This window comes from Ambystoma mexicanum, chromosome 2q, assembly GCF_040938575.1.
Source record: "Ambystoma mexicanum isolate Mex_15411 chromosome 2q, UKY_AmexF1_1, whole genome shotgun sequence".
Taxonomy (NCBI): Eukaryota; Metazoa; Chordata; class Amphibia; order Caudata; family Ambystomatidae; genus Ambystoma; species Ambystoma mexicanum.
In genome coordinates, this window is record NC_090924.1 from 1,459,032,961 (window position 1) to 1,459,052,589 (window position 19,629).

Genomic DNA, 19,629 nt, shown 5'->3' on the forward strand with positions numbered 1-19,629 from the left:
TTGGGTCTCTGAAGATAGTAGAAAACACCCTGCAGGTTTGAAGATAGCACCACCCAGGGACAAAGATGCAGAAACATGACATATACATTCACGACTGCATACTCACTATCACTGGCTTTGCTATCTCTACTTCACACTTAATGCCTACTACAACTGCCACTGCTATAGCCACATTCACGTCTGCATATTCACTATCACTGCCTTGGCTGTATCTACTTACCCCCACTTAATACCTGCTACCTCTTCTACTGCTATATTTACATCCATGTTTACATACTCAATATCACTGCCTTTGCTATACCGCCTTCGACAAACGTAATACCTGCTACCATTGACACTGTTATATCTAGATCCACAACTACATTCTCACTATTTCTGTCTTTGCTACATCTACTTTCAGTACTTAATACCTGCTACCACTGCCACTGCTAAATATATATCCACGACTACATACTCACTATCACTGCCTTCACTACATCTAATTCCACCACTTAATACCTGCTACCACTGCCTCTGCTATATCGACATCCATGACTACATACTCACTATCAATGCCTTTACTACCTCTACTTCCACCACTTAATACCTGCTACCACTGCCACTGCTATATCTATATCCACGACTACATATACTATATCACTGCATTTGCTACAACTATTTCTACCACTTAATACCTGCTACCACTGCCACTTCTATATCTAGATTCACGACTACATACTCAATATCACTGATTTTGCTACATCTACTTCCACCACTTAATACCTTCTACCAAAGCCACTGCTATATCTAGATTCACATCTGCATACTCCCATCACTGCCTTTGCTACAACTACTCTTTACTTACGGAATTCTTGGTGAGTACCATTTGATGTAATACTATACTCAGGGACTACTGCTTGAACTTGATCTTTTGTGTGCACCTTGGTAGCTTCCTATTTCACGAGTGACGTTATATTTCATTGTTCTCCCTGCCCATCCCCGGTACCTCCCTCCTCCATTCTGATTGGGCCTTAGGCCCCCTTTAGGGAGACCACCCAGGGCAGCCCCAGTGCCCGTGCAGCCCTCTGTAGTAGCAGCTCCAGTGGGGTTTTGCCAGTGTTCGCTGGTGGTGCATGCAGCACAGAAGTCAACCAGCTGCGACTGACATGTAAGAAAGGTGCGGGCAGGGGGAACAGCCATTACTGCTCCCTTTTAACTGTCCCTGCTCTCGTTTTACTCCTATTAGCTAAGCTTGCAGTCTGCTGCATGTTGCCCACAGTTGTATATTATCCATGTCTGGTATTTTGGCTAATTTTCATAGTTAGCCATATTGGGATTTCCCCTCTATCTAGGAAAGTTGAATCTGGGTGTTTTTTCATTTGCTGCGTGTTGAAATGTAGGCTTTTTCTCCTCTTTCTAGTAAAGTGGAAACTACGTGTCTTGCACTGCTGTCTGTTCGAACATTAGGTGTTCATTCCTTTATCCCCCTATTTGGCTCTGTTCCCTCTATCCAGAAAACTTGCTTCTAGGTGTCTTTGCTTTTTCTGCTGTATGTTTGAATCTAGGCTTTTTCCCTTTATCCTGGACACTTGAATCGAGATGGTAACATTGCTGTTGTGTTAAAGTTGGGTGTTGTGCACTGCAGTTTCACCCTCTCTCTTTCTTTCCACGCTTTCCATCCATGGTGCTTTCAATCTCCCCTATCTTCTCTAACTGCTGCTCGATCACCTGCCCTATCTCTCTTTCGAAGTCTGGTAGGAAACATTTTAAGAAGTGCCTCCTGGTCTCCCATGCAGGCCTTCCAATCGCTGACATCTTTGTCAATGTTTCTTCCAGGCGGACTGTCATTGACATCCTCTTTGTCATTCCCTCTCCGGACACTTACAATCCCCATATGGTCTCAGCGCTCTCCGCTTTCTCATCCTTGCCCATAAATGGTGGAACCCACTGGAAAGTACTCTTGTAACACTTCCCTTCCTCTAGGGCCATCATTAATGTCTACCTGATTTGCACTGTCATGGTCCTGGGCTCTCAGCCCAACCTCCTCCTATTTGAAAGGTGTCTTCCATCTCTCATCAACTTCCTCCCTTCTCCTGCCACTCCTCCTTCTGCCACCCCTCTGCCACCACCTAGGGGCATACTATATTCCTGTACACCTCCTCATAAGATCAGCAACCATCTCCACTTAAACACCCTCAACTCTCGCACTGCCGTTAAACACTCCTCTGACATCTGCCACTTCCTTGAAGATCTCGACATCCTCTCACCGATATGTGGTTCATGGCCAGCTCTGTCACAAGTTTTGACACCCTCCTCCCAGAGGGCTACATGATCCTCTCTAAGCCCAGACCTTACTTGTCTCGGGAGGATATTTCAGGGGCAACGTGCTCGTCTTGAATGCAAGACGAGGCGGAGCAAAACAGGTTTGATCCTCGGGTCCGCGCTTAGAAACCTCTGGGTATTAAGCACGTTATAAATAACCCGTTAAAATAATCGGTCCGGGGCAGAGTGGATCTGATCTTCCCTGAATGGGTCCCTGCTACTATCATACCCATTCAGTCCTACTCCTCTTTCGAATGCCTCATCTGCAGGCTTGGTGTCTCTCCTATCCTCTTGCTGACTCTGGCCACCATCTACAGGCTCCCTGGTCCGGTCTCCCATTTCCTTTCAGGGTGGTTTGACCTCACCCCTTCTCTTCTGGCCTCCACTTTCAATCTTTTCCTCCTCAGAGACTTCAATTTTCACCTTGACTCTCCTGAAATGGCTCTGAACTCTTCCACAACCTCTGTGACTCTCTTTCTCTCTCCATTCTTCCCTCCGGTCAGACGCACTCAGCCAGACACACCTTGGATGCTCTCATCTCAGCAGACATACCCATCTCCAACCCTCTGACTACTCCTCTCTCCTGGTCTGATCATGCTCTCCTGTCCTCTTACTTGGTCCTCCTGGGTCCCCCGACTAAGCTCCGTCTGCACTGCCAGTCTCCTTCTCTGTCATTCGACCGATGAAGCGAGTGTCAGTTGCTTCTTTTGTCGGCACATTCATTTCCCCTCCCACTCTTGCCACTGTCACCCACACTGACAGAGCCCTTACTAACCTTCAACTCTCCATTTCCAACTCTCTGGACATTCTTGCCCCTGTCATGAGGATCCGCATGGAGCTTTCCTGCAAGCGCAACAGCTGGTATGACTCCGACCTGGCTTCTCTGAAATGTAAGTGCAGAGCTGCTGAGCGAAAGCGGCAGACTTCGAGAACATCCTCTGACAAACTGCACTGACGTCTGCTCCAAAGGCATTAACGACTGTCCATCCACTCAAAGAAGAGGGCTCATATCCAATCCACATCTCTGGGGCCGCTAACAACACGGCTGAGCTTTTCTTAAAATCAGCAAGGAACTCGTCAATCCTACTGCAGTCTCCATTTCTCCTCTGCATTCCGTGGCCCTGTGCACTGCACTTGCCTCTCACTTCATTATTAAAACTCAGGAAATCCTGTCCTCACTCTTGTCTATATCACTCCCTTCTCACTCACCCATTCTCATGCCTCCCTTAGCCCCCCTCTCCTCTTCCCTCTTTCTCTCCTCTTTCTCTCCAATATCACCTGATGAGGTCTCTAGACAAGTCCACTCTATGAAAGTCTCATCCAAACAGGTTCTCCCCTGCTCCTCCAGAACTATCAAGAACAACACTGCCTCCCTTGCTCCAGCCTTGTCTGGTTTCTGCAAACACTTCTTTGCCACTGTATTCCTCCCGCTACTCCTCAAGCACTCCCTCTCCTCAAAAAGCCCTCTACCAACCTCTCCTGTCCAGCTAACTACCAGTCTATGTCCATTACCCCCTTCCTGGGCAAACTCTTGCAAAAGATTATCCATCACATTGAATCTGTTGGTTGTCTCGACAACCACCAGTCTGGCTTCAGAACATTGTAAGGAAGGCATGGTATGAGCAGTAAGACAGACACAAGTGAAGGGTGTTTATTGAACTTCAACAAGGTTTTGAAAAACGCCTATCTAATCCTAAATCTACAGATGGGAGCAAGCTACAACCATCAAATAATAATAACACAGTCCTAGTGGTGTTTTGTCAAAATGAAAGGGACCTATACTAATCAACATATTGCCAATCCTTACCTATAAATACACATAGTGAAGGAAATAGTGTTACGAAAAAAGCATTGACAAAATGATATGTCAGGCCATTGGCCTTCTTTCCCCGCGTTTTCAGCACGAGCCAAGGCGGCACACTCAAGCTTAGCACAGTCTCTGGCTTCTCTTGCACAAGGATATAGTTCAATCATTAGCATCAGGGCCTTCCGTGTCCAAGTCTCTTTGCCTTTTCAAAGTCTCTTCTTTTCAGAGGGCCTGATGCGACAACAACAGACAATAAGTTAATTTCCTCTTATGCTTTCACAAGTACTGCATTTCTCAGGCTTTTCACTATTCACCAATTTCAATTTAATGTTTCTAACACAAAATTGCTTTAACCAAAAGCTGTCAGCTGAACTCCCTCCACCGGGCTCGAACGGTCATCAACGTTCTTTATGCTATTAACATCGAAGACTTTCAATTGTGCACAGGATTTAGCTTGACCCGTTGCAGGACCACTCCAATTCACAATTCTTTGTTACTCTTTCAGTTGGATACCTTACAGAGACTCTTGAATGAGCACACACGCAGTGCCGGACCGCTCTGTCGTATCTTGGCTTCAAAATTCAATCACTTATCTGTTGTTCAATTTTACTCTCATTGATTATCACATACGCTTCATAGAATGTTCACCTCAGCGTTCACTATATACTTTTGCTGTTTGCAACCTTGGCTTCAACACAGACCAGACTGGTATCAGTCTCTCCAACTCACCGGCTTTGTTGACTTCACTGTCACGGCTTTGTTGTAGGAGCCAAGGACAGTAGCACGGCTGCAAGCGATTCTCCCCACTTTGACTATCAACGCGGCAGAGCTCTGGGTACCTCTGACACACAATGCAGGATTCTTCTGCCTTGTTTACTGTCTTATGTTTTCTATTTTTATGAAAGTAACAGTTCCTCGTCGAAAAAGGTCAAGGGCACTTCCCTCCTTGCGATCCCCTTCGGTTTTGTCGTCTTACGCCTTGTTTTAAACTGCCACCTTGGAACTGCTGCTTCCCCGCGTGCTTTGCCTCGCTCAGAGTATGCTTTCATGCTCCGCCTTTTATCCATGTGGGGAAGTGTAATGGAAGTCACGTGTGTGTAGAGGTCAGTAACTGCCTGAACCTGCCTGACCATTGTATTGGGACATGTCAGGTATATGGCTCGGGTGTTAGTCCGTTTTCTCTCATAGCAAGCTGTCCGTGAGAAGCTGTTCGTGTTGGGATGTGGGGGTATGAGTTCCTAAGTATCCTGCCTGGTAGGATGGTGTAAAGGTGTTACATGTTTAGACACATACATGGGACGGAAACAGCCCTCCTGGACCTAAAAATCCAAATGGATGAAGCCAAAGACAAGGGCAATCTGGCCATCCTGCTCTTGTCGGATCTCTCTGCAGTCTTCAACCTAGTCGACCACCAAATACTCACCAAACACCTCTCCTCGGCTGCTGCCTTCTCCGAGGATACCACCAATTGGATTTGGTCCTTCCTATCGGACAGAACAACCAGGGTCTTTGCCCCATCAGGCGGTCCCGCTGCAGACCCCGTCCCAATCCAATGTGGAGTCCCCCAAGGATCTTGTATCTCCCCCACGCTTTACAATATCTTCACCAAGCTCCTCTTTGACCGCCTTGATGACCTGGTTGTTACATACACAAGCTATGCTGACGACACCCAGGTCCTCATAGCGCTCTCAGGGAGCTGTGAGGATGATGTTGCAAAACTAAATGAGATCTACCTTGAAATCCAAACATGGATGGCCACCCATAGCCTCTGCTTAAACGATGACAAGACGGAACTGCTGATCGTCAGTTCACAGGCCCGTCTCAACAAACTTGACCCCAGATACCAATCCTTTGGCATTGATGGCAACATTATAAAAGTGTCAAAAGAAGTCAAAACACTGGGTGTGTATCTTGACTCAACTCTCTCTCACAAAAAACAAATTAATGCCACCATCTCATCTACAGCCTACACCAATAAACGTATTAATGCCTGGAAACCACTCTTATCCACCAACAGTCGCCTCACACTGGCTTGGGCCCTCATATTGTCCAAACTGGACTACTATAACACACTGTTCCTCGGCTCCAGTAACCACAAGCTGAACAGACGACAGATACTCCAAATCAACGCCCTCAGATTCACCCTTAATCTCCCCCGCAAAAGGCCCACATTTCCACCGTAAGAAAGGAATCTCACTGGCTCCCTATCCGTGAGAGAATTAAATTACGAGCACTGGTCATTACACACAAATGCCTCTATCTGACAGCCTCACGTTACTTATCAGACAAATGTACGAGACAGAACTCTACCAGACCAACTAGATCCACATGCCTACACCAACTTAACATCCCGAGGTTCAACCTGAAAATGGCTGGAGGAGCAAGCTTTCCTGTGCTAGCAACAAAATGCTGGAATGCACTACCAACGACAATCAGAGCTGACACGTTGTTCTGGTCATTCAGAGCCAAGGTAAAGGAACTACTTACAACTCAGCAATAGACTGTTAACTGCACTTAGCTAAATCCTGCTTCCTTGTTTCCTTGTATCAAATGTATCCTTGCATCAAATGTATGCCACCATGTATGCCACTATGCCACTTGTATCTTTGTATCTGGTTCTTTGTATCTGGTTCCCCTATAACCGTACTTTGCCCCTCCTCACAGACTATTTTGTAACCTGGTCCCTCACCTATTTATTGTACTGTATCATCTTCTGCTGTCTTCTGTATGTGCAACCTTCTGTAACCATTGCTCCTACTAAGGATAAAGCGCCCAGTTACCCTAGGGTTTGGCTGCACTATACAAATAAACAAACTAAACTAAACTAAACTACAGGGAAGGGGATACTGCATCTCATCATCTGGTGAAACACTCCTACTCCCCGAATAACCCTCACCCAAGTTCTCTAGGAACACAGAATCAAGAGTTGACGCAGTTGGAAGTCCCTTCAGAGGGATGAAATGGGCCATTTTGGAGAATAAATCCACAACGACTAATATGGTGTTGTATCCATTGCAGGGTGGAAGATCTGTGATGAAGTCCATCGAAAAGGTATGCCAAACTGCTGGTGGTACTGTTAGGGGATGTAGTAAGCCAGCAGGGTCCTGTTTCTTAGACTTGTGTTGTGCAGAGACTCCGCAGGTTTCAATAAACTGGGCGATGTCTTTTCGCCAGGTTGGGCACCAGTTGTTTTGTTTTACCTTAGCCTGAGTTTTGGCTATTCCTGGGTGTTCTTCCACTAACGAATCGTGGTAATTTGTGATGATTTGCTTTTGCAGTTCTTGGTCTTGGACATATAATCGTCCTTGGAAATATGGTAGATTGTCTTCGATGGTACACTGGTCACCTTTTAACAGCCATTCCTGTTGTGTTGATTGATGCATTGGGGATTGCAAACTGGCACTTTGGTCATCCACACACATGGTGGCAGCTATTCTGGTTTGACTCCTTTCCTCAGGAATTATGGCCATGGGGTTGGATGCTGTAAAAGCCTCTTTTTCTTCACTCATGCTTGATAGAGCGTCTGCCTTCCCATTGCATACTCCAGGTCTATATGTGATAATGAAATCGTATTCCGCGAAAAAGAGGGCCCAACAAAGTTGACGCGAGGATTGTGCTTTGGCGGTTTTCAAGTATTGCAAGTTACGGTGGTCTGTGTTGACAATGACAGTATGTCTCGCCCCAAGAAGGTAATGTCTCCAGGCCTTGAATGCTGCTTAATCGCCAGTAATTCCTTATCTGTGATTGCGTAGATCAACTTGGGGGCTGAAAATTTGCGGGACCAGAATGCAACGAGGTGTAGTTGGTCTGTTTCAGGGTCTTGTTGTGACAATACTGCTCCCATGGCTATTTTTGAAGCATCTGTCTCAGCTATGTAAGGTTGGTCTGGTCGTGGGTGTCGAAGGACTGGTGATGTAGCGAATGCTCGTTTCAACTTCTGGAAGGCTTCTTCAGCTTCTGTCAATCAATGGAACTTTTGATTTTTCTCTAACAAGGAGGTAATTGGATGTGCAATTTGTGAAAACCCAGGTATAAACCGACGGTAAATGTTGGCGAATCCGAGTACGCTTTGAACTCCTTTCGTGGAAGTTGGTGAAGACCATTGGAGAATTGTATCCACCTTTCGTATGTCCATATGTACGCCTTGTGGTGTGAGCATGAAACCGAGAAACTCGACCTCAGTTACATGGAAAAAACATTTTTCCAACTTGGCATACAATTGGTGTTGTCGAAGCTTCTCTAAGACTGTACGGACATGGCCTACATGTTCTTCCATGGAATTTGAGTAGATAAGAAACTCGTCAATGTAAACAAAAGCGCAAACATCCAATAGTTCACGGAGTACATCATTCATAAAGAATTGGAACGCCGCGGGAGCATTACATAGCCCGAAGGGCATGACCTGGTATTCAAAGAGGCCGTACTTCGTGCGGAAAACCGTTTTCCACTCGTCTCCTTCTTTTACTCTTACAAGATGGTACGCTCCTCTTAAATCCAGTTTTGTGTAGATTTGAACATGTTTCACTTGATCCAGGAGCTCTGGTATAAGTGGTAAGGAATATCAATTTTTTACTGTGATCTGATTGATGGCTGTATAGTCGATGCAAGTTCTTAAGTACCCTTCCTTTTCAGGCACGAAGAATAAGGGAGAGGATGCAAGTGACTTGGATGTGCGAATGAAACCATTCACCAGGTATTGATCCACCTAAGTTCTAAGATGCTGGTTTTCCTGTTCTGTTAGAGCGTAAATTCGGCTGCAAGGAATCTGGGCTCTGGGTATAAGATCTATTTGAAAATCGTAGGATCTGTGCGGGGGCAGAACATTGGCTTGTTCTTTTTTGAAGACATCCTGGTAATCTTGGTATTCAAGCGGTAAGGAGTTGATGAGGCCCAACATGATTCCTTTCTTCGGTTTCATATTGGTGTCATCTTTTTTGTAACATGTGTCGGAACAATCATGAGGAAATGTCAGAACTCGTTTCCGCCAGTCGATCCTAGGATTGTGGGACTCCAGCCAGGGCATTCCCAATATTATCTGGAACTGGGGAGCACCGATGAGATCGAAAGTAATGTCCTCTTGATGCCCGTCCTGACACAGAAGCTTGACTTTTGGTGTATTGTGTAACCGGGCCGGATGATAGCTGAGAACCATCCACAGCAGTGACATTTTCCGATTTCTGGTTCTGTCGGAGAGGAAGGCCTATTCGGAGAGCCAAATCTTGGTCAATGGAGTTACCCACAGCTCCACAATCAATATATGCCTCCAAGGCATGTATTTTTGATGGTTGCTTGTGATTCACCAAAAGCACTGGAAGGACTAGATGTGAGGTCTGCACGGATTCCTTTTTCATGCTCAACAAGTGGACCCCTACACTTGCCGGGCATTGGCATTTCCCCGAGTTCTGTTCTTTTTCTTCATCAGTTTTGTCTGTTGCCCCAATCGTTTGTTTGGGTGGTTTTACCGGGCAGTCATGGAGGAAGTGACCTGCTTGTCCACAATATAAGCAAAGCTGTTGTTGTCTTCTTTTTCCCTTTCTGCTTTGGTAAGGGGACTTTGTAATCCACCAATTCGCTTTGGCTCAGACTGTTCATGTGGTTTAGTCTTATTCTGACAAGGTCGTACGTAAACTGACCGTCCCTCTGATCTAGCTCGATCCATTTTACGATTCTGCAACCTATGATCGAGTTGCACCGTCAGGTCTATGAAGTCTGCACACCTCTCAGGGGGATTCACCACTTGCGCCAGCACATCCTTAAGTTCTCCACTTAACCCTCAGTAAAAGAGTATAGTCCTCATCTCCTCTGGCCAGTTGGTCTGGGCTACGAGATGATTGAAGGTTGCTATATAGGTTATTAGATCTTGACTCCCTTGTCTGAGTGACAACAACTCGTTATCCAGAGTTTGTCCTTGAGTATGACAGGCAAACAACTTCTCCATCTCATGTTGGAAATTCCCAAAGTTCCAGAGTAAAGGGTCATCTTGGTTTACCAAAGGTATAGACCAGTCTGCCGCACTGCCTCCTAAATACGAGAGTACAAACGCCACTTTGGCTTGGTCATTAGGAAAGGTTCCTGGTCTGCACAAGAAATGAAGGCGACATTGGTTCATAAATATTGCAAACTTGTTTGGGTCACCGATGTAGCATTCGGGAGGGGCTAGAGGCACTGCTCTAGGAAGAACCACCTGAACTGGTGTTGATTGCTGGGGTGTCGAAGAATTAGAAGAATGGGTTACTTCAGGCAGTGGAACCTGTCCTGCTTGTGCTTGTAGCTTTTGCCTTGCCAATTCGTCAGTTCTTTCTCGGGTTACAATAAGATACCTCCGTAATGCATTGGTTTCCTGTCTTGAAGCATGTACTTCAGTCCGTAATTCCCCTAGTAAGGGGGCTAACTGATCTGTTTCTGAAGTTTCCATAACCCCCAGGCAGAGAGTTTTTGAGGCTTCACGTTCTGTTACGCTCACCTAGTCTCTGCAGCAGCGTTGGGGCACGGTTGCAGCTCATCCTGAACTTGAATCACCCCTTTCAGGTCTCTCCCTCGGTAAAAAAGCTGTGAGCGCTGGTATGTGGTGATACTGCTCCTGTGTGGACATAAGAGTGTGTGAGTGCGCCAATCTGTGATTGTTGCACCTCTAGAACCCTTCTCCCCAAAGTACGGTTTCTGTGATCATACGCCGGCCCATAAAGCTCACCTGTGAATTATGGAAGGCAAGCTCTCCCTCCTGCTACTTCTGGCAGGGGCGCGTTAAATGGAATCTAGTTCCTTCACTGATCCCTGATAAGGATTAGTCCAGTCCAGCTGCGACTATGCTTCTCCTTATGATTGGTAAGTTTATCTTGAGCTTGTGTGATTCTGTTAGTTCTGTTTAATGTCTTTATATGTTGCTCCTTATGCCCGCAATAATGTCTCTCTTCCGTTTTCTTTCCTTAGATGGCAATGCGGCCTTAAAGCACCTGTGAGACGCGAGACGCGGCCGGATGGAAAATTGATGCTACCGCAACGTTCGACAGCAGGTAAGTGATGGTTTAAGGAAAAGCCCGAAGTATGGCGAAGCGTGATCTTAAACTGACTGTTTTTTAGATGTCTAACCTTATCTTCTGTTTTTCCTTGCAGGCGCTGCTGTCGACGATGGAGCGTGTCGTGCTCCGGTGCCAAGATGAAGATTTCAGCGTTCCGGATAGTGTAAAGATGAATGCTCGGTTCGCCGAAGAGATGTACAGGTAAGAACAGCTTCCCCCAGTTAGTAAGTATGATGGCAGGAAGCAGGATGTCCAGGAAGCAGGGTCTTCAAAGATAAGCAGGTCTGACCTCAGGCGACGGTGAGCGTTACGCTGCTGGTAAGTGCAGAATAACGCAAAGTATCTGTCTTGAGGATCAGGGCAGCTTATATAGCTTTGATTCCATTAGCAGCCACACCCAAGAATACACTTAGGGCTGCTTAATGGATGGAATGTTCAAGGTTAATGCATCTGAAGTGCTTAATGGATGGAATGTTCAAGGTTAATGCATCTGAAGTGCTATCTCCATAATAAAGCTTTTTGGTGTTAAATGGATGTTCTTGTTTACTTTTGTTCACTTTGGCGCCAGGACAGTGTCCACCCAGGTCTCCTGTGCATGCAACCCCTGCATGCCTGTGCCCCTGACTTCATGACCTTGACAGACAAACATCATGGCAGTAACAGTACAAAGGGTATAGCCTCAGGGTACCTGGTGGCATGATCAACCAAGACTAGGATGAACCGATGTCCACCTGAAGTGGGAGGGTCCAGGGGACAATGTCGATGCCCACCCTCTCGAATGGTGTGCCAACCACTGGCAACGGCTGCAGTGAGGGGAATGACACTGCCTCCAGTCTTGCCAGACAACTGACAAGTTGGGCAGGTCCTGCAGTGGGACTCCACTTCTATTCCCATCCGCGGCCAGTAGAAATGGGAAGAGAACCTTTGCTTTGTCTTCTTGGCACCAAGATGACAAGCAAAGAGCACCTCATGCACCAACTGCAGTAGGAAGGGCCTGTAAACCTGGGGTACCACCAACCTCTTGAGGGCATTAGGTTCATGCTTAGTGGGCTCACTGACAAGGAGCTCACCCTCCCAATATATCCGGAATGTCCTAGGCACTTCTCCTTGTGCTTGGGACAGGGCCTGTTTCTTTAGACCCTTGAGAGAGTGGTGCTCTCTCTGTCCCTTACAGAAGTCCACCCGGGAGGGTTTCCCTTCAGCCAACAGGCATTGAAGGTTGGGGTGGTCCTCCAGGTTGAGCACCTCTCCCTCCGGAGTCGAGTCTTGGTTCACCACTGGATCCAGCCTGTCCGGAGCATGAATTCCAGCAGATGCTGCTGAAGCAGCGGGAAGAGAAGGGGCCCCCTTCGCAGAGGTACCCTTCTACCCCTTCCATCTTCTTGCCTTGGGTTTCCCTATCGGCTTGGGTACCGGACTCTCAGTCAGACCCGATGTGCCCTGTGATCGGGTGACCGCCGCAGCAGCCATGTGTAGACTATCCGTGATCATCCCCATTTCCACCAAATCATTGCCTTACAAAATGTCAGCAGGCACGTTGTTCTGAACCAGGACAGGAAGCTTCGCTGTCTTGTCTCCAATCGAAATGTTGACTTAGGCTACAGGCGATAATTTTGGGGGCCCTCCAGCTAACCTGGTGGTTGTGAGAGCAGCACCTACATAGTCCTCTGGCTTGAGCAGGGTCCTGTCCATCACTGTCATGCTTGCCCCAGTGTCTCACAAACCAGTAGAAGGCTGGCCATTCAAGAGGACACTTCTCAAAAACCTATGGGTGTTCTGTGGGATTGTAGCCAGTACTTCTGCGTACTGGTCCCAGACCCCAAGGGACACTAGGGAAATCTCTACGGGAGCACCAAATGTGATCCGAGTAGAGAAGGGGAGGACCGTGGCCTCCACCTCAGGTACGGAGTAAGGGTAGCTCAGGCTGACAACCTGGACTCCAAGTGCCTTACCTTTACACTTGGGGTATCCCTTCTTGTGGTCCAGAGATCCACAGTCCCAACAAGTGCCAGGAGTGCGGGGTACGGTACTGGAGCCACTGGGAACCTGCTTTGCAACAGGCAGACCAATATTCTTACTCCCACCCACATAGGACTAATCCCCACTAGAATTTTGGTTTTAGGAGAGTAAGGTTTTGGTTTACTCTACTCCGACTGCTTTTGGGACTCCTCAGACTTCTGAGAGGCCCCCTTTTCTTTGTCCTTGTCCTTCCCACTGGGTTCCTTAGGGGACACCCGTGGGAGACCCACTTGTCAGCCAGCCTGGCCAGTTTAAAGGGGTCTAAAATGTTCTGGTCAGCAACATACTGACACAACTCTGGTGAACAGGCTTCTGAAAAATGCTCAAAAAAAAAAAGGTGGGACAATTCAACAAAACTTTTCACCTTGTATCCATCAATCCACCCCATCATGTTCATATGTGCAGCACTAACCCAGTCAATCACATTCTCTCTTTTCTTAAATTTCCTGAACCTTTTAAGGTACTTTGCAGGTGTCTTGCCAAACTTGGCAATCAAAGCAGACTTCATGCACTCATACTGAACCCTTTCTTCCACACTCAGATTCAGAATACCGTCATATCCAGTCTGAGGCACTCTGCTTAACAAACACTTAGCCCAATCTCTTTTTTCTCAACATCATGGATTCCACACGCCATTTCAAATGCTTCAATCCATTGGAGGATGTCAGAACCCTCCACATACACACCAACCAAATCTTTCATAAACTTGGTGGCTGGGGACCCGACTCAACAGGTTTAGCTGAAGTCTCCACCCTATCTTCTCTAGCTGGATTTTCTGACATTCAGTGTCCTTGTCTTTGAGTTCAAGATGCCTATTCTTGAGTATCACTTGCTGTGCCAAATCCGCTTTCTTAAGTTCAGATTCTATTTCCAACTTTTTATATTCAAAGGACATATTCAAGTTCCAAGGAATTCCCTGAACAAACAATGGTGGAGGTCGGAACAGAGGCAGCAGGAGTGGTGGCATTCCCAGAATCAGATTCAATAACATCCCCAGGGGCAGGGGCCTCAATGGTTACATCCCCCCCTTCAAGAGCTTCACAATCAGTCTGGTAGTCCACCAGGGAAGCCATCAGCTCAGCCCTAGACTCATCCTCAAAGTCTAACTCCCTGGCTTCACAAGCACTCTGAAGAGCCTCTAAGCTCATCCTAGTCAATTTACCATTTGCAATAGATTCCATTGCTTGTAATGTAGTTATCTAGCACACAATTAAACTACAATTCAACAAAGTGTAGATATTTTTGTAAGTGGCAAGGTTACACACTGATTCTTAAAACCATAAGCATACCACTGCTGCCACCAGTGTAAAGACTGGAAGGGGGTATCTGTACTCCTGCTCTCTATACGGCAGAGGAGAGGCACAATGGACCCCAGCCAAGATTCTCTATTCGGTAGCTATGGTCGAGCAATCAAGGCTTAAGCTCTCAGGAGCAGATTTGGGATGGTTCTTAAGTACAGTGGATTCCCCAAGAACCCACAAAGGAATGTCCACACACTATGTTAGTGAAAACACAGTTCTTTATATAAATAGGCTGAAATTATGTACACAATCACAATAACACACTTTCTGCTCAAGTTAATCTAAAAGGGTAAATATATACAGTTTCTATGTGGTACCACAATTACTCTTTGATTCCATTACAATGCATCAACTGTACGCAGTTCAAATGTCATACAAACCAGTCAATAAATTGAACCAACAATAGACATGGTAGGAAAGTAGGTTGGCTAAAACAATAGGCAGAATACTGGCCCTGTTTACCTATACTCTGTGCGAAGATCCCCCACCTGGGCAACCTGTAAATAAAGATATGAAACAAGCCCAGTCCATATATTGTTTATGTGAGTCTTATTTCCCTCTGAAAAGGTTATACCACCCCATTATACCTGGAATAGCAGAGTTTGTCACCGGGTCGTCGACGGATCCTTCTTGAGCGTCTCCCTTTAAGGAATGAGCTACGGATCATTGAGATTCCATGAGGAAATGGTGAACGAAGGCATCAAGGCAGCAACTTCGGTCCTGGCGGTGCTCGTCGTCGATGAGTCGTGGATGTCCTGCAAAGATGAGGCATGCGGTGCACCTCAACGACGATGACGATACTTTGTTGCCACAAGAGTTACTGAAGAACTTTGGCACAGCAAGGGCATCTGGTCGTCAGCATCTCTGCAGTCTTCGGGTGGCGGGAAACTCACCGGCGGATGCTCCTCGGCGCGTCGGCGGCCTCAACTTTCTCCGGCAGGAAAAATCGGTTGGCGGTGCTGGTGAGAGCGTCCTTGAATTCAAAGTGACTTAATCAATGGAGCTTTGCGGCTCTGGTCGTCGGTGGCTCAGCATCAAGTGGTTCCCGCTTCTGGGCAACACGGCTTCAACTGCCTCCAGCGGTTATAGCAAACCTGTGAACCCTAGTCAACGACAGTGGATGGCTGTCCGATGCTTCTCTTCGTTCTCCTTTTCGGTCCCCGTCTCCAGTTGACAGTCTTTCGAAGGCAAACTTCCAGAGTGCTTCGACGAAGGTTAGCGGTGCACGATGGTCCCTCGTAGCTCGGGAAGATGTCTCCTAGCCAGGCCCTCTCTTGGATTAGTTCCTTGAAGGCACAGCAGCTTTCAGATTGGCGAAGGACAGCAGCAGCAATTCTTCTTCTTCCAGTGGGCTACAAGGTTAAGCATCAAGTAACAACTTCAGCTTGTGAACAATTTCCATCAGTGCAAGGCCCCCAGATATACGGTTTGGTCTCTCATTCACTCTGCTGGGTCACCTCAGGCAACCAATCACTCAGAAAGACATTCATGCAGGCAGGCAGCCAATCAGGCTCACAGAGCATTCAGGCCATTCTCCTCCCTCCAGACACTCACAGCAAGGAATGTGTATTGGGACAAGTACCCAGCCATTCAGTACTCCAAAATGCATTCATACCAGTTTCGGGCGGTGCTGTCTCAGTCTTTGTGTCACATACCAGAAACCAGACACCCATAACAAGAGGTGCATATTGGTCACACACTCCATTCACCCAGGTCCCACCCCAAGGGTGTACCCACAACATACAGTCACTGGTAAGGCTCCAGCCAGTCTGTCCTGGACTTCCCCACTGTCAAAGGTTTCCCCCCGGCTCACCTGAGTTCTCTTCTTGTGGCGTTCCGCGGAGGACTCCTTCTCCCGGCCGGACCGGGACTTGTATAAGTGCGCGCGAGTCGAGTCTGACTCCAGCGCAAGCGTTCAAAGTTCCAGGAAGTCGCGTGTTCCAGGACGTCCAGGAAGAGGATCGAAGAAAGGTAAGAGATACTGGAAACAGGGGAAAAGGGAAGAAAGAATAAGGGAGTTGGCCAGGAACTTGGAAGGGTAACGCCGAGCAGCACACATACGTCGAGACACTACCTAGAGATAGCGTTGAGACGCGCGGAGGCGCGGGGGCGTGGCCCATTTATAGAACGTGCCGTGTCCGACGTACAGGCCAGTACGGAACACGGCACTGGGCACGGCCATGTTGGAAGTATCAAGGAGCACACTCTCCGTCTGGACCAGGACCAGGAAGACCAGAAGGGGCTATGTCCATGGTTCATGACACCCACAATACCATATATGGAACTTCCACTCAACAGCCGCCAGTCATGTGAAGGGACAGAGTCAGGGCTTCCCAGGACTTTGGGAAAACAAAGTAACAGGCAATAGAAAGCAAGAGGCCACATGAGCCATCTTGTCTCCTATCAGGAATTAACTGATTCCAATGGCAGGGCCTGGGTATCCCAAAATGGAGGATATCCAGAGCACCTGTCATATTCAGCATGGAGCTGCCACCAGCCCATACCCTGCTCTGTAGTCCACACACAGCTGCCCAAAAACATTCACTAGGGGTACAGGGTTGTACCCCCATCCATGGGTGCCATAAGGGTATCCCAAGGGTCTGTACACCAAACCAAAAGAGGAAGAGCTGCACCACAGGAGTCCCACATGTACTCCTGGGCAGAAAACAATACAGAACACACATGAAAAGGGACTACAGAGCAATGCCCTCCAATGCATTTCCAGCATCACAGTAGCCACCTCTGATTCACGGGGGATCGGGAAAGGAAATCTTTTTTTTTATTTTATTTTATTTATAGTTACAAAGTAACTTTTACAAAACACAGTTATTGAGTTTATGCTAACGAAAAAAACACCAATTTTAAAAGATCAGTTTAAAACATCAGATTAAAAAAAAATTCAATATCAGCTTTAGAAAATTCATACCTTACAATGTTAGACATTAAAACACATAAAACAATCGAATTTACCATAACAATATACAGATTTACTATTGGACCACTTAATACTCACAACTTCTATACAGAACCCAAAGAACAAATACTAAAATGGTGCAATTTGTGGTGCAGTTTGTAGTGATCCCCTTAAAATTGACAATACAAAGATTTCAATGCAAGCAGAAGTACAAATTTACACAGATTAGCTTAGTCGACTGACAGTCACAGTTACAGCAATGGCTAACATTATACTTCTCCATAATCTTGTTTTTTTTTTATTTTCGTCCCTTATTATTTATTTTATGTTCGAATTAAGCGAGTGCTGGTGCTGAATTTACTAGCAATTAATAAGTTATTCAAGATGATTTCATAAACCGCAGCACACTTTCAAAAATCTCACTACTGCAATCTGTAGGTTTACTCTTTTGCCATGCAGCATATCCTGCCACAAAAGCTCTAAGTCAACACACTCGGTGTTGGGCATATAGCTACTGAAGTAGCTGATACGTTCCTTCCTAAAATCATCACACATAGTCAGCAAGTGCGTCAATGTCGCACAGTACTCCTTTTGCTTACAAGTCCTACAGGGAGAATACCCCCTTGTCTTACCATTGCGAATGTCTAATATTTCGCCAGTGCCCAACACGTTAAATCGGAATCTCTTAAGTTCCTGCCTCCATTCGCTATTCAGGAATGTAATTAAATATGGAGCGGGTTCCCCCATCTTTTTGTAGTCATTTACAATTTGATGATATAATTTGGTCTTCTTAACCTCAGACACCGTAAGATTCCAGTCCGGATGTGGCAATCATTTTTTCACTTTCATTGGGTTTTTGATTAACAAATCTCTCTGTACCCCCAATTGATCAAGTACATCATTGGCTTCCTCCATCATGTCCCTCAGATATTTTGATGTGGGGACACCACACCTGATGCCCTTCCCCATGATGTCATATAGTGTGGATTCATGACTGGTTATCAATTTCCTCTATAAACCCAATCTATGCCATTCGAGGACACTCCTCAAAGAATGCAGACCCCGCTCATAACGAATCGCCATCAAGGGTACACATTTTGGCAGACATCTCACCATAGATTTAACTGTCTTGGCTTCATATATTGCCACCTCACCCCTACACCAAGAAGGAGCTAGTTCCAATCCATAACAGAATTGGGCCACAATTCTACTTTTGTACAGGCGGACACTGGGTACCAACGAGAATTTGCTGTATTTCAAATCTATTTTACGTATTTGGGCAATCATGGTTCCTACCTTCGCGTCCAGTAAGGCCAGGATGTTAGCTTTTTTCTTATCTCCAAACACCGGGTTTCCTAGATATTTGAAGGCCAGGCTTGTGGGAAGTTTTTCATGATTTAAGAACCAGGTAAAACATTTTTTCTTGTTGGATAAGCATACTATAACTGTCTTAGAATAGTTTATTTTTAGAGCATTTACCAGGATGTATTTATTAAAGGCTGATAAAAGGCGCTGGAGGCCAATAGGGGTGAGATCGTACAAGGTCACATCGTCTGCATAAGCAGTCCACACTAACTTAGTGCCTTCAATCTTCGGAGAATATACTATGAGGTTTTTAAAGCTATTTCCCAGATCAGAGAAGTGCAAATTAAACATTGGTGGGGCGTAAATACATCCTTGCCTTAAACCGTTGGTGATCCTGATTTCTTGAGATAGATCACCCTCAACACTAAGTAGCACCTTAAGTCTGGAGTCTTCATGCATGTAATAAAGAATCGACAACAGGGGGGTGGCATTCCTAAGGTATCGAGTTTGGGCCACAGGATTGACCTATCCACGAGGTCAAAAACTGCGGTCAGATCAATCGATGCAACATAAATAGACGAGTTTCCAGAGGTCCATGCAGCGTTTTGCAGGATGTTAATTAAAAGACCTCCTGCATCAGTGCCTAGGTTTTCCTAAAATCAAACTGATTAGGTGACAGAATAATGAACATGTCCATCCAGGTTTGAATGGGCTCCAGAACAATGCCAGTAAACATTTTGGAATCAACGTCCATGTTAGGGAGAATTCTCTGTTTAGGCTGAATTTCCTAACCTAGTGAGTCCCCCAGCAGCTTTGCTGGATTTCCGGAGTTTGTTTTTTTCCTCCTGCCAAGAGTGAGATTTCCTCCCACTCTTGGACATGATTTATGGTATTCCTTTGACTGGTAATGTGTTTTATGGGCTATGGGGTCCTTTACTCCATAGAGTCTCATGCGTTTTTCCT

The 19,629-nt window shown here is 46.3% G+C and overlaps 1 protein-coding gene across 1 annotated transcript in view; it reads left to right on the plus strand.

Moving 5' to 3' along the window:
* Positions 1-15,210: 15,210 nt before the first annotated feature.
* The window catches only part of LOC138568887 (vomeronasal type-2 receptor 26-like), a 200,055-nt gene continuing 195,636 nt past the window's right edge, over positions 15,211-19,629 (plus strand). Inside the window, exon 1 of the mRNA XM_069646667.1 lies at positions 15,211-15,432. Within this exon, the coding sequence (XP_069502768.1) occupies positions 15,211-15,432 (222 nt within the window). The remainder of the gene's footprint in view (positions 15,433-19,629) is intronic.